Source organism: Quercus suber, unplaced genomic scaffold (assembly GCF_002906115.3).
Source record: "Quercus suber isolate HL8 unplaced genomic scaffold, Cork oak 2.0 scaffold_71, whole genome shotgun sequence".
In the NCBI taxonomy this organism is placed as follows: domain Eukaryota; kingdom Viridiplantae; phylum Streptophyta; class Magnoliopsida; order Fagales; family Fagaceae; genus Quercus; species Quercus suber.
Genome location: NW_027069536.1, coordinates 1258930 through 1274190, shown reverse-complemented (window position 1 = coordinate 1274190; position 15261 = coordinate 1258930). Strand labels below are relative to the sequence as shown.

The 15261-nt window shown below is 32.3% G+C and overlaps 1 protein-coding gene across 1 annotated transcript; it reads right to left on the bottom strand.

Moving 5' to 3' along the window:
* Window positions 1-2604: 2604 nt before the first annotated feature.
* LOC111991982 (probable LRR receptor-like serine/threonine-protein kinase At5g63710) lies at window positions 2605-14145 on the bottom strand. Its single transcript, XM_024023788.2, has 12 exons — window positions 13939-14145; window positions 11453-11590; window positions 10205-10337; window positions 9961-10032; window positions 8969-9112; window positions 8666-8737; window positions 8458-8523; window positions 7336-7406; window positions 7116-7259; window positions 6452-6793; window positions 4212-4606; window positions 2605-3211 (listed from the first exon to the last, which is right to left on the bottom strand). Exons 1-12 carry the CDS (start codon window positions 13952-13954, stop codon window positions 2900-2902), a joined length of 1905 nt encoding a protein of 634 aa, XP_023879556.2. The 5' UTR covers window positions 13955-14145; the 3' UTR covers window positions 2605-2899.
* Between the last annotated feature and the right edge of the window lie 1116 nt (window positions 14146-15261).

Below are 15261 nucleotides of genomic sequence, written 5' to 3'. Positions count from 1 at the left end.
ATAAAAAGAAATGTTCTACTAGGCATCAAAAGTGTGCGCGCGCGTGTGTGTATATATATGTGTGTGTGAGAATTTAGCATACATGTAAAAATACTTAGCTAAACGATTTGGTGTGTTAAGACTTAGGAGGAAATTTTTCATTCTATTTTCATCACGTTGATGTAGAAAGTAGTCTTTCTCGCTTGTTGGGGTGAATGGGGTGTTTTTTTTTTAGTTGGTTAGGTTACTACTTGAACATTTTTTCTCGTGGTGCTCTAAAGAGTGCCCATAGGCAAGGTTTTCAAATCCGGACCGGACTATACAGTTTGACCTGGTTAATCGTGAACTTTTACTTATTGCGGTTCTTTTAACTCAAAGAACCTCTCAATGCGAAAGTGGTTTCTCTTTCTTTGTTTTGAATTTCTTTTTAAAGTTTCCTAAGCCTCCACTTTCGCATTGAGATATTTTTATTATTTATTTTGTAAAAATTATGATATGAAAAATATATTTAAAATTTGGATTTTTATTTTAATTTGACTATTTTAGTTAATTTTTCAATTTTTATTAATTTAATATTTTTATATATATTTAAAATAATTATTAAATTAATTATGATGTCATCATTATTCGACCATTTTTATTTTAATTTGACTATTTTAGTTAATTTTTCAATTTTTATTAATTTAATATTTTTATATATATTTAAAATAATTATTAAATTAATTATGATGTCATCATTATTCGACCCTGATTCAACCTCAGTTTGACCTTAAAAACCTTGAACCTTGAACAACTTCTTTTTATGGTTCAATGAACGGTCCGAGTTTCAAAACTTTGCTCATAGGGTGGATCTTGATGGAGCCTTTGGGTCTAGAGACCCTAAAATATGTTTCGACTTTTGAGCCAGATAGTATTTATCTTAATTTTTTTAAAAAAAAAGGGGGGAGGGGGAATTAAACTAAAAGCGAATGGAAGTGATCAAAAGGAAGGGATGGTTCTAGGAAGGGGAAAAAATATACCATGCATCCTATGCATGAGTGGGGTCTACCTCCATGTGAAAGGAAGGACTCATGCATCGGATGGATGATATACCTCTTCCTAAGAAGGAGTGACCAAAGCTTAAATTGCAAGTTTACATATATTTTGAATTATCTTCCAAACTTTTTTTTATTTTTTTTTTTAATTTTTAGAGTCAAATAATCACTTTTTATTATTATTATTATTATTTTTATTATAGATTCAACTTTGTATATATTACCTTTATTGTTAATCAAAGTTATAGGAATTTTACATGAACAATATTTGAGAAATGCTTACACACACCTTGTTTCACACATTATAAAAATCGTGACTTCAAATCATGTTTTCAGTACAATTTTCGCAAGTAAATGTGTGCGCAACAGAGCATACACTGTAAGCAAGTATCATCGTGACATCCAAAACAAATAGAAAGAACCCCATATTATAGGTAGCTATAGATAAATAATAACTTAAGGGACTAGATTTTAATAAATAGTATCTTAGCAAACATTTAATGTTTAACATCATATAGACATAATACACAAGCTGCCGCAAATGCGCAATTCAGTTCCAACTCAAACAACAAACACTCCAAATCAAAATTTTTATAAATGGGGTTGATGCGTATGTTAGATCATGTAGCTCAGAAAGCCACAAACAGCTCAAAATTTCACCTTTGGAATCTACAACTACCTTCTAGAACTAAATTGCTCAAAACAGATCGTGTAGTACTTGGGCCATCGATAAATTGCCTATTTTCATAGCCCTCACTGGCCCATTTTTTGTTTAACCCTCTTTTTTAATTTTTGACTATATAAACTTTTTTCACTCATTCAAAATAACTAGTTTTTAACCCATGCTTTGCATATATTAAAAAAAAAAAAACACTCTTTCTTTGACTAATGTTCTTATTTTTAGAATGAGAGTTATCCAAGAGTTTAAAAAAATCAGTCTATGAATTCAAGTAAAACTAAGTGGTTTGCAATTATAATACTCAAATTTCTATCTCTCTGGTATTTATTAGTGATTAGTCAATTAGTTTCTTTGAATTGCCAAAGGCCTTGTAGTTGAATTAGCACATCCTCATACACAAAAGTAATTGGGAGTCTAAGGGGTAAAGGGTTCGAACCATGAGATTAACAACATGTTGTAATTATCTCAAAAAAAAGAAAAAATAGTTTCTTTGAACTAATTAGGTTTTCCTTTTTTATTCATGGTTTCTAATACCTATTAAGAAAAATTATCCTACAAAAATAGTTTCAAGGTCAAGCCTTGGTATAATAATAAATGCCTTACACTAAAAGTAACAAGTTGTGGTTTCAAGTCTGGTAGAACGGAAGGTATGACCTTTTTTTTTTTATAAATAATTTTATTGCCTCATTTCCATTGAATCAGAGGTTATCTGCAAGTTTAATAAAATAATTTAAGTTTTTTTTTATTTAATTAAAAATTGATTCCAGAATCTAAAAAAGAAGGGAAAAAAAATAGAATTTTTTTTTTTTTTTTACAAATTTAATTCTAAAAAAGGAAAATCAATGACAAAATTTGTATCATCAATAAAAAAATGATGTTGATGATGAGTAAGATGGGACTCCCTGAAGATGATGATCCTTAAATTAAATACATACAACACAATATATTAATTGTGAATGTAACAAAGGCAAATACATGCCAACACAAGCTAATTTTACAACAAAGCACATGTCTGGGTGTAATCGATACATGGCCATGATTAGAGAGAGAGCTAATCTGGACTTGCCCATATATTGTTTCCTTTTTGTTTTTTTTGTTTTTGTTTTTTGTTTTTGTTTTTTTATTTATTTTTATTTTTTCTCCTGGAATATACAACCATATGATTCAAAAGGTTCATTTCAAAATTGATTTTTGGTTCCCAAAAGCCTTATCTTGCCTTGGATAACTGTATAGCTTCTGGATCGTGCGTCGACTCACCAGCCCAAGTAAAGTTGTGAGGCATGAGGGCGTACTCCTGATTCCTAACTTCTTCAAGCTGCTCCCACTCAGCCCATCTCTCTGCCAGACCATCTCCCTGCATCATTTTCAAGACTTGTGCCATTGTTGGTCGGTCCTCGGGTGAGCTATGAGTGCAGAGTAATGCTACCTGAACAATAGTCTCAACTTCTCTTGGCACATAAGTCTTCAAGTTATTGTCCACAATGTCATCCAGCCTATGTTCTCTCTGTAACTTCCTGATCTGTGAATTATCATTTAACACATTACATTAGATGCACTCAGAGGAGAAAAGGACGAAAGACAAATATGGTCATGGGCAAGCGTCAAAATAGGCATGATATTCAAAAGCTTGAGCCAATGATGTTGCAATATATACATATATAGTGGATAAAAAATCATCAAATTCCTGGGTGACAGCACTAGGTGTTGCAAGAATCCAATTCATTCTGTTTTTCTCATAATAACAAATGGAGCCTATAGCTAGTGCAGCTCAAGGAAGATATGAAGGTGAATGCATGTGATATGTCCAGTTTGGATCAGTAAAAAAAGTAGGTAACAACAGTTAACTTGTTTGAAAATCACTGAAATTGGGCACATTTTGTGGATGACTTGTTCCTGTAGAACATAAATGGGTAATCTGTTAAGAGCGCCCAACCTAAAAGCTTAAGCTAGTAGGTGGAGAGGCCTAACGATACATATATACCCATAACCAAGTAGACACCCAACTGATGTGGGGTTCCTTAACATGATCAAATAATTTCGAAGGTGAAAAGCTACATACAGTTGAAAACACAATTCCTTCTCACTTGTAAAAAAGGTCTTTCATGCGACACTGCACTCATGGATCTAGAAGTAGATGGGAGTTCACAGCACACAAGGTGCTCATTTTAGTGCAGGATCACAAAGTCTTTTGAAGACTGGTAACTGGCAAGCAGGGACCAAAGACACACACATCTTCGACAGGAGAACAGTTTCAATAAGAGTTTATGCTTTATGTATCATTTTTATAAGACTCATGAAAGATGAACAAAGTACATAATTCATTAGGGCTAAAAAAATAATCATAGTTTAGAAAATAAATCAATATATACCACTATAACTTAAAAAGGAAATAGGGTGTAGAAAAAAGGAATAGAAAAGCCTTCAGGGTAGAGGTAGGTATGCTTAGTACCATATAAACAGCATTAAGAATAGCTAAGTCCATATATAGTTCAGGAAGTGGCAAAGATTTAAAATCTTACATGATCAAGCAGAAGAACATCCTCTTCCTCATCAAGCCGACAAAAATCTATTGCACGCTGACCGGTTACAAGTTCAAGAAGTGTTATACCATATCCAAACACATCTGTCTTTTCTGATGATTTTCCGGTAGACAAATATTCTGGGGCAATGTGACCCATGGTGCCACGCACTTGAGTGGTAACATGAGTCAATTTTGTATCAACCAGCTTTGCCAGCCCAAAATCCCCAAGAACAGGTTCAAAATCATCATCTAATAGGATATTGGCGGCCTTTAGATCACGATGTATAATCTTAGGATTGCAATGCTCATGTAGATATTCCAAGCCATGGGCTGCACCAAAAGCCACACGTTTCCTTGTCGGCCAGTCCAAGCCTTTTTCTCCAGGTTTTAAATCTATATGGAAGGGAAAAAGGTCGGAAACCAAAAGTATGAGCACCTATTCATAATCTAATTATCCAAAAATAAGAGACAACAGGTTACTCCATTATGTAATAATTTTTCACCAGTGGACAGAACCATTTCTAAAGAAAACAATGTAATTTCCCAAGAATTGTCCATCATCAAGTCACACCAGAATGTTGAGATGAGATCCTGAAGAGACTACAAAATTCCATACTTATAAATACATACATATAATTAATATGAATTGGTTTAAGTTAGATCTAGTGTAACTCTTTGTAATCTAAATCATATATGTTCATTCGCTTAATATTATGCCATGCCCACATGTCATCCACACACTAACTAGGCATGTAATCTAAATGAATTTAGGCTTCAATTTATGGAATTAGTATCCCAATACCTATTGACTTATGCTTAGAAGTACTAAAGGAAGTATTAATTTTGAAATATGGGGTTATATGTAAAATTGCTTCAAGTTTTCTGTAATAAACAATCATTTTGTAACATACAAAAAGGAGTCTAAGAAACCACGAGAGGGTTACAAATTGCTTTTTGAAACAAAACTTAGCAAACAAAGAAACAATACAAAACCTCATTAATGGACAAAACCAAAATATTGGCATGGAGAACTAATAATAATTGAGTACATTTAGGAATACTTTATATGAACCCACCCATCAATAAAAAAAAGATATGCCCATCTGAAAAAAGTTTATCAATTTCTGCCCCGGATCTATTCTGGCCTTAGTTAGAGCTTATAATTAAACCTGGATTCTAAAGTCTCAACATACTCACAGCATTTAATGTTGAATTCTTTGAAATGGCTCGTGATCCAAACAACAGATACTATAATACCTTATCTGAAAATCTTCAGAAGAGAGGTAATGTTCAAAAAACACATACCCATCCAAAGAATAAAGGTCAATTAATCTTATACAGGAATAATGGGAGAATATCCTTAGAGCAGGCAGAATAGTTGGATGAAGATTTTCTTCATAATCATTAGGAGTGATGAACTATAATATTCCTAAAATGTTTGAATGAATGATAGTTTTTCCATCCCATTTTTAATTTTTTCAATATTTAAAGGTACATACCCATTCTAGTGGAACCAAATTCCAAAGTACCATTACTAAAGGATTTGCATGTGGAAGCAAAGGTCATTACACAATGCTGGCCCAGCTAGGCAAAAAGTTCCAAAATATATATGTACCACTAGATCATAGTTATTAAATCCAGTTTGGCCAGTGAATTGGTGACCCCAGTGCCTAAACTGATCCGAGTCTATAATTGGATTGTTTAAACATATAATTCAGTCAAAACTCTGTGGGCTTTTATGAGCCATTCAAGTCAGGTGGGTTTTAAATAACCATCTAGAGTTTTTCATATACTAAAAATTACAAATCTATTTAACTTTTTGTAGCATTACCCAATCAAACTGGTGAACAACGTGTTTCAATTCAATCCAGTTAGATGGTTTTACTGCTAACAGTAAAAGCCCAGCAAACGTGGGCTGAACTAGGTGAGATTCCATGAAACTGAGCAACCCCTGGAAGGTTAAGATTATACCACTCCATAATTATGTAAACATTTCATTGGACCTTTATCTATCTGATTTTTCCAAAACAAAATACCAAAAAATTATAAATTATTTTACTTCTTAAAGCTTTTTTATTAATTAATTAAAATTTAATATTTTTACCATGACTCAACAATGGCCAGTGTGACCCAATTATGACAAGAACATACTTCTCTTCCAGGTTAATCTAACTTAAAATTGTAAAGAGAATATCAGAATAGAATGGAGTACCACAGATTGATAAATAAAGGATATACCTCTTAAGTGGTATGCAACACTAAGATTTTGCATGAATGGATAAACAAGAATCCTCTCGGATGAGGTTGTACAAAACCCTATCAACTTCAATAAATTCCTGTGAACTGCAACGCTTATAAGTTGAACTTCTCTTTGGAACGCAGCCTCTCCACCAGGACTGTTATAATCTGTAAGGCGTTTCACAGCAACCTTTGTGCTGTCTGAGAGGAAACCTTTGTAAACCTTTCCAAAACCTCCCTGTCCAATTATGTTGTTTTCACTAAAATTCTCAGTTGCAAATTGGAGTTCACGCAAAGAAAATCTTCTCAGTTGGCCAAAGAGAATTTTCCGATCATCTTCACCTAAAATGACAAAACATTATATCTTACTTTAACAGAGTATCCAATAATTCTATAGTTGTTTGGAAGTATCCAATATACACTCACTCAAATAGAGTTACCATTATTTAAATACAGTTTATAGAAAAATGCAACAATATATTATCTTAGGAAACTAATGCATTTATCAGTGATTTACTGAGCTTATTTGGGAATCACTTCTTATCTTCCTATACTATTAGAGGTAGATAGTAGTAAAAATTAAATAGATTAAGTTGAAATATTTTGATATATCATTGTTACAAAAAGTGACACTTGAAGATAAAAATGCCAAAGGAAAAATTACCGGAAACATCAACAAACACTTCATGTTTGAGTTTGCGCACATAATGGTATCGGTATGAAAACATAGCCCCAAGTGCCAAAAGCAGGAATGCACCACAACTGGCAGAAGTTATCACCACTCCAAGTGTTTTCTTTCTGGTTGAAACTGCAAAAATATCTTAAATGTAAGTATCACCTAGATAATTTGGGCAGGATGACATTCTGAAACAATATGAACAAACCTGGAAGAGAAGAGCTAGAAACACAAGGTTGCTTCAAGCTAGGGTCACAAGTAAGATGTGTTCCTGTAAAACTGAAGGAACAATGGTGTTCATAACAAGCCATGTATAAACGTGATGTATGAGAAAGACATACATCCTTTATCTGATGTAATCATAAAACTCAAACATTTGGAATAGAATTGTGGTCCTGATTCTTTTAAAATGAGACTCAAGGTTGATGGAGAAAAATCAATTAAAACAATTTTGAGAATATAGTTGCATAATATACCCCCAACTTGTTGGGAGCTGGAGAAATACATTCTTCAAATCTTACTGCCTATAGCCTCGAACTACATTTATAGCTACAGTTATTACATTTTTTCTCCTTGGTTGCATGCAGGGAGGTGACAGAACATAATCTTGGATTGGATAAAATGGTAGAAAAGAACATGTGGCTGACCCAATGACTTTGTTGAGGATCTAATTACTGCAAAGTTTTGAGAGTCAAGCTTTGTTGTTGTTTTTGTTGCATGTTAGGATTTGATGCAGAAAAGGTAGGGTTGGTTAGCTAGGACTTGATATAGAAAATCATCAGGAACAAGAAATTCCTTTTGGTCCAAAATTTTCCAAAATGTGCCTTTTCAAACAGCTGTAAGGCTGTCCATGCAGACCTAAACTTTACCACTGACTAGCTGGCATCTCTGTAAATGCTGATTATTCCAACAGACTGAACTCATATCTTGATTCTGTAATTGTATCAAGAAACTCAGCTAGAACAAAGTGGCATTAGTGATGTAATTACTGAAAGGCCAAATTTTCAGCTGCATAAGTCTGGTGCCTGTTTACCTAATCAGTCTCTTCTAACAAGCACCATGCACAAAAGATTCAACAGCAATATGATAAAAATGTTCCACTGATTGGAGTTTTAAGATGCCAAAATCAAACTTTCATCAAGAAACATTACGATGTTTTTTACTTTTTTGGTAAAAAATTATGCAATTCATATTCATTTCCTTCTTTTTTGGGTGGGTGGGGTTTTTTTTTTTTTGGGGGGAGGGGGGGGGGTGGGGCGAACTAAGATAGTGTTGCATTATAAAAAGTTATTGAAATCTGAAAGAGTTATAATTTGTATTATGGAATTACTTAAATGACAGAATTGAAAAGAGTTGCGCAGGGATTCTCCCAGATAAATCATTAGATGAAAGGTCCCTGTCAAATAGCAAAACAAAAACAAAAAACTATCAGCAACATGAACTTTCGCATACAGCACAAAGCTTAAGACAGGAAAATAGACTTAAATTAAGTAGTAAATACTAAAAACCATAGAAGTCTTAAAATACATATTCCTTACAGTTCTGTCAGCCCAGTAATATTTGCAATTGAATCAGGAATGGGTCCAGATAAATGGTTTCCCCTCAATACCCTGAATCACAGATGGTATCAGCTCTATCTCATATTCTATTTTTGGCAATGTATAACAGATTAGTTATATATGTGGGATATACTTGTCTACAAATTTGTGCTTTAAATTATTTTATTGAAGATAAAATCAATAAACCCATGAGGATTTTTTTGAAGAAATCATAAGTTAAATCATGTATCTGAGAGCAATATGAAAATATGACCATTCAAGAAACAGAAAATGTAATCTTACAAATGCTTCAGACTTGAAAGCTGGCCCCAGGTGACAGGAATAGAGCCATTCAAATTATTATTTGAAAGATTTAGATTTTTAAGTTCCGTCATTTGTGCGAAGTAATCAGGTAGCACACCAGAGAGATTATTGTCCTGTAATTCCCTGCACAAAGTGTATCAGCATGATGACAAATAATCATCATGGATAAAACACATCCATTAATATATCAATACAAAATTTGATTAAGAAACTCCTTATAACACAAGAAAGATTGAAAACATTCCCAATATGGAAAAAAGAAAGCAAACAGTAATATTATAAGTGCAGAACTTATTTTCCCTTTTATCTCATTTGTGTTTTTTTACTGGTGAATAGTAAAAGGTAACAAATCTTTCATCCCTTGAATATCTCATTCATCAGTCATCAAACAGTTGTCAAATACACAGATGAAATTCTCCTCACACGTGTGTTGTACCATATGTGAAATGGATTCAGATCATTACAGTTTGGATTGGAAGGAACATTTGTCCCAAATTAATTAAAAAATATATGTTTATGTGCAAGTGCGTGCACATGCTATAAAGACCTTTTTAGAGGCATCTTTTAGTTATTTTTCAAACCATTCTAACAGTCCATGAGCCAAAACACACCCTTGGGTGCTGATGTACATGTATTTTAGTGCATTTTTATCAGTAATTTCTAGATTTGATTTTCAAAAGACCCATGCTTCCCTGATTTGTAGGGGGAGTGGGGAAGCAATTCTTTATTTTATCAGCACTATATTTCTTGAACTATAAAAATGCATATCAATCATAGTGAATACACTCATCAAGATAAAATTTATCAATATTCAGCAAGATTTATATGTAGATCTACATCATCATGATCATAAATCAAACAGATTCTACACATGCTAAAAGGAGCATACTGTAGCTTATCAGATGAATGCTGCTACAACTTTGCCCAGTCATGAAAAAAGTGCAATGTTATGCAACAAGATGATAACTTACAAGCTAACCAAGAATTTCAGTTTGGTAATTGAAGGTGAAAGCGTTCCAGAAAATCCCTTTGAAGCCAGTCTCCTGAAAATCAGTACATTGACAAACTAAATGTACTGCAAAAGATAAACAGATTCCCTGATGAAAGCAATGCAATAAAATTAAACTTGGAATACTTGTGGACTATGTCACTAATCATAAACATTTGCTGTATTTCCTACAAATTAACACGTTTCTTCTAAGTTGAGGAACTCACACAGATACGACATTTCCATTCCTACAAGTGACGTCTGTCCAACTATAGCATGGGCTCACAAAATGATCACTCCATTCTATAAATGGAGTATTGGAATGATTGAGAGCCTTTATAAATTGAACCAAAGCTTCACCTGAATATTGGCAAAAGTGGAGAATCCAATTATTAAAAATATGATGCAACATTAAAGACAGCCAACATTGGCTGGGCAAAACAATCCAATCCATATAATAGAGTTAAAAAAAAAAAAAAAAAAAAATTTTTTTTTTTTTTTTTTTTGAAAAAGAAAAAAAGAAAAAAAAAAAAAAGAATGAATGAGAAGCAGAAGTAGTGTGACCCTCTCAGAAATTGTTTCTTTTCCTTATTTTTGGTTGATTAACTGAATTATAAGCCTATTAGAGATCTATTAGAAATTGGACAATTTATTTATCATGTTTACATCAGATTCTATTTCTCTTCACTCATGATGTTAAATGTCTGTCATGAGTGTGTGTCAGTGAGGCTTGGGCAGCATTACAAAGAAAATCTGTCTCTCTTAACATTTTCCTGGAATATACACATTTGTTAGTTCAATAAGATCTGATCACCGTTACATAAGAATATTTTTATGGATAGAATATCTCAGTTTTCTAACTTTCGGATTAAAAAATCTTCCTAATGATTAGAATTGTGGCTATTCTTTCTTATTATTCCACAAGACCCACACAAGCTTTCTGAAGGCAAGGCTCTTCTTTACTGCTCATTGTGCGTTCACCTTTATTTCTACTGATAAACAGGTAAGAATTGTCACCAAACCCCCACACTCTGAAGGAGATATTTAAGCAGAGAGAGAGAGAGAGAGAGAGAGAGAGAGGGAAAGGAAGAGAGAGAAGAAAAGGAAAGAAAAGAAAGAACAGATTTGCCAGTTAGTGGACTGATTTGCACAGATTAAACAACTATTTGTGGAACTAGACTCCTGTGACACAAAATATGGTTTAACAGAAACAAACAAGCAATAAGTCAACCACACACTTAGTGAAATTCTTAAAGAAGGAAGTTAAGCACTAAATGTGGCACCATCAGTGAAAGAGGTTTTCAAAAAAATTAAAATTTGGAGTTATCCATGTAACATAATCTGATCCATATTAATGCATTGAAGACTGATTTGCTCAAAATATTCTCATTAATATAGTACAAAACTAAGTTATAGACAGGACATAAGTTTTGGTCCCTTTGGATGAATAGATACAAAGGTTGAACCTCACATACCTTCTACATCAGGTTTCCCAGCTGAATTACTGAGTTTTAACAACATAAGAAATATTAGCCAGCATGTGATTAACCTTAGAGGACGCCAACTTAAAAGTGATCCAAACATGCAACTGTCGTTGGTTTCCGAGTATTCACCTGGTAATATGATCATACCAAGTTATAGTATAATTAACAAAGGTAGAGACAATTTACATTGTTAGAAGATTTAGATGCAAACTCACAACAGAGGGATGGCTACATTCTTTGTTTAACACAATAAAAGCTAATAAAGTAGGATACATATAAAAGGATATAAAACGTCCATGTAAACCAAGGAATACATTGTAAAACACAGAGAATGCAAAAGAAAGCTTTATCATTACAGAATACAGAACAGTGAGGAGTGAATAGGCCTTTCAGAAAATTCCATAACATGAAGTGAAGGATTTTCCCATAATTCTTTTCCTCATTTGGTTGGCAAGAAACAAAGTTAAGAAAAATTGATAGTTACTATTGTCTTTCTGCTAATACTGTTCAATTAAATGTGAAACTTATCTTGATCAAGCCATTTATTTAGAGGGCTTCCTACTCGTCTTTCTGCTAATACTATTTTTTTAAATGAAATGTGAAACGCTCCACTAGCCATGTATTAGAGGCTTCATTGAAAAGAGATTATTGTTCCTAGAAAAAGAAATAATTTAATAGGCCATTCAACATAAGCAGTAAAAACTGTTCATGACTGAACATTTGTAAAGTGTTGACAAACACTCAATAACCCTCGATGTTAAACTTCCCTCCAATGCATATGACACTTTCATTATCCCTCATGATATCCACGGACTTGTCACTGTAAGATCAGATTGGACAAAGAAAAGTGACAAAAAAAAAAAAGAAAAAGAAAAAAAAAAAGAGTTTTAAAGACATTTTGGTTCCTTTTACTTTTGGGTCATCGTCGTTAAACATACATCGTTTTAAAGAAAATTATGGTTTTTTTTTTTTTTTTGAGGTTTAAAGACATTTTGGTTCCTTTTACTTTTGGGTCATTGTCGTTAAACATACATCGTTTTAAAGAAAATTATGGAAAAAGAAAAAAAAATAAGGATGTCATTTTGAGACATTGAACAGCTCAAAGTGGAAGGATCTTGATAGAAGAGCTACATTGACAGCAGCGCTGAAGTTGAAGACCCAAACTGCAACTTTTGATACTTGATGGGTCAAAATGTCAACGACCCATAAGTTAGAGAGAACAAAAGGCAAATTTATTTATTTATTTATTTTTTGAAAACTTAGAAAACATGACTTATATGCAGAAGTTGTAGAACTAACAACATCTACAGAGCTCCACATTACAGGGTATAAGAACCATCCTAACAAAAAAGCAAGTCAAAAAAGAAATATAGAATATTACCTCTAAATCGTGGGTTATAAATTATCACAAATCAAGTATGCATTCAAAGTAATCATGTAAAAAAATTTGCAGGTAAAAATGACTTATAAATAAAAAAATTTCGGGTAAAAGACATTCATGACAGAAAGAAACTAAAGCCTACCTATACAAGCAATGGAAATTTCATAGGCTGTAAACTACAAGCTCTTGGGTTTTTTGTTTTTGTTTTTGTTTTTATTTTTTAAGTAGCACTACTAGAATAATGGTTATATTATTAAATTCATCATTTCTTAACAGCTTAAGATTTTTAGACAAATGATAATTTATCATAGCATCAAAGCATGCAATCTTAAGGGATAGTCTGATCTCACACATAAAGAGAGTATTAAATAATTATTTAAAAAAAAAAAAATAGATTCACCGTTGCCTAACAACTTGAGCTTTTGGGAATAGAAGTAATTTATCAATCTCCTATCAATAACAAAACACAAGAAGATTTCCAAATAGTCCTTTGCCCTTCATTTAGTATGGAAACGAAGGAAAAATGTAAGAATACAACTATCTCACTCACTTTTCTTTGTTTTTTTTCATGGTTGCAAATTAAGTTGCAAAAACATTTTTAGATGCAACAAGTTTTCATTATTTTTCTTCAATGAATTGGAAAAAAAAAAAAAAGGAAAAAAGAAAAGAAAAAAAAGAAGCTTGTCTCTACTATTCCCAAAGTCTGTGTTTAGTAACAAATTCTGGTTACAAATTCTACCACCTAAAAACCAACCCCACCTTCCCTTAACAAACTCACACACATACGCACACAAACACAAACACATATAATATGGACAAAATAAACAAAGAACTTAACAAAAGTAGAGACTAGGTGTGAACATGACTACCCAAAAAAAAAAAAGTTTCTAACTTCAATGCAACAGTGATCGAAAAGAGATATTTTGTGAGAACTAGAGACCCCAGAGAACAAGAACCTATATCAAAGAATTGTACTAACATGGGTGTAGTAACATAACATAAAACCAAACACAATGAAACCAAGACTCAAACAATCAAAGAAACAGACTTTGAATAATGCAAAGAAATTAAGAAGAAGAAGAAGAAAAAATCTTACTTGTTTTAGCAGCCATTGATATTGCAAGCCAACATGAATGAAGATGCCAAAGTAGAAGAAGAGGGAGAAGTTGAATATTTTGAAGACTATCATGGCCGACTGTCGACTGTCGAGATCAAGGGAATTGAGTCATTGGTTAGTGCAACCAGGGCCCACTAAGCATTGAGTGCCGAAAGGAAGAAAAGCAAAGTGGAAGAAGCAATAGGAAGAAAAAATAAATTCTGGTAAGGCCAATGGCAGAGGATGTGGAAGCAAATTGGTGGAATGAGAATGAGAATCCCACTAATTAATGGGTCACTCTGCTTTTAATTTGATAATACATATCATTACTATTATTGCACCTTTAACCTCTCCTTTTTTTTCTTTTTTTCTTTTTTCTTTTTCTTTTCTTCTTCTTCTTTCTTTTTCTAAATGCAGATGCTATGACCCGAGAGTGCTAGGAGAGATGATAACTATATGATATTATTTTTATTATATTCCCAGGTTGAATGATAATAACAACACTTAAAAATTAAAGTATGATAATGTGTCTAGTGGGATTACAACTAAAACTCATCATAATCATGTGTATAACTCAGTTCTTTACTTTTCTTTTCTTTTTTTTCTTTTTTTAATAAATTTTTTGAACTCAGTTCTATACTATATAAGACTCAACCCAGATGTCCCTACCAAATAGATTCTTTTAACTTGATTTTGAGTTGTGACCTTCAACTTGAAAATGTGTTAAATTGGTATAAATTTTTCAGATTATTATTGTATTAGCATTTGATATAATTTATCCAAATTCATGTCATTCAATTGGTGCTTTTTGTGTTTTTAACAGAGGTGTCAAGAATTCAAATCTCTCAATTATCAAATTATAATAATAAAAACATTCTATAAAATTTCATCCATTTGAATTTTAACAAAAAAAGCAATGCCAAATGCAATTTATCAATTTGAAGTTAATTACAATACCTTTTGTTTTGGATAATCTTATAATTGGGGGTAGATAGATTTGAACTATAATGTCTCGTTTGAAGACATAAGAAAATGCTAACCAATTGAATTACAAAACTCTTGGCTAGGTACAAAACCTTGTGAATGTAGTATATTAGGTTCCCTAATTAAGTTTAGACATATAGTTGTATTAAAATTTTTTCTTTGAAAATAATAATACTTTTTGTTTTTATTTGTCAATACAACAATGTATTTGAATTTACTTAATAACTTATAAAATACTAGACCTAAAAAAAAAATTTATACCTTCTAGGGTTCGTTTTATATTGGGTTGACAAATGTAATGATATATTAGGTATTAGAAAATACTAAAGTTATTATTTA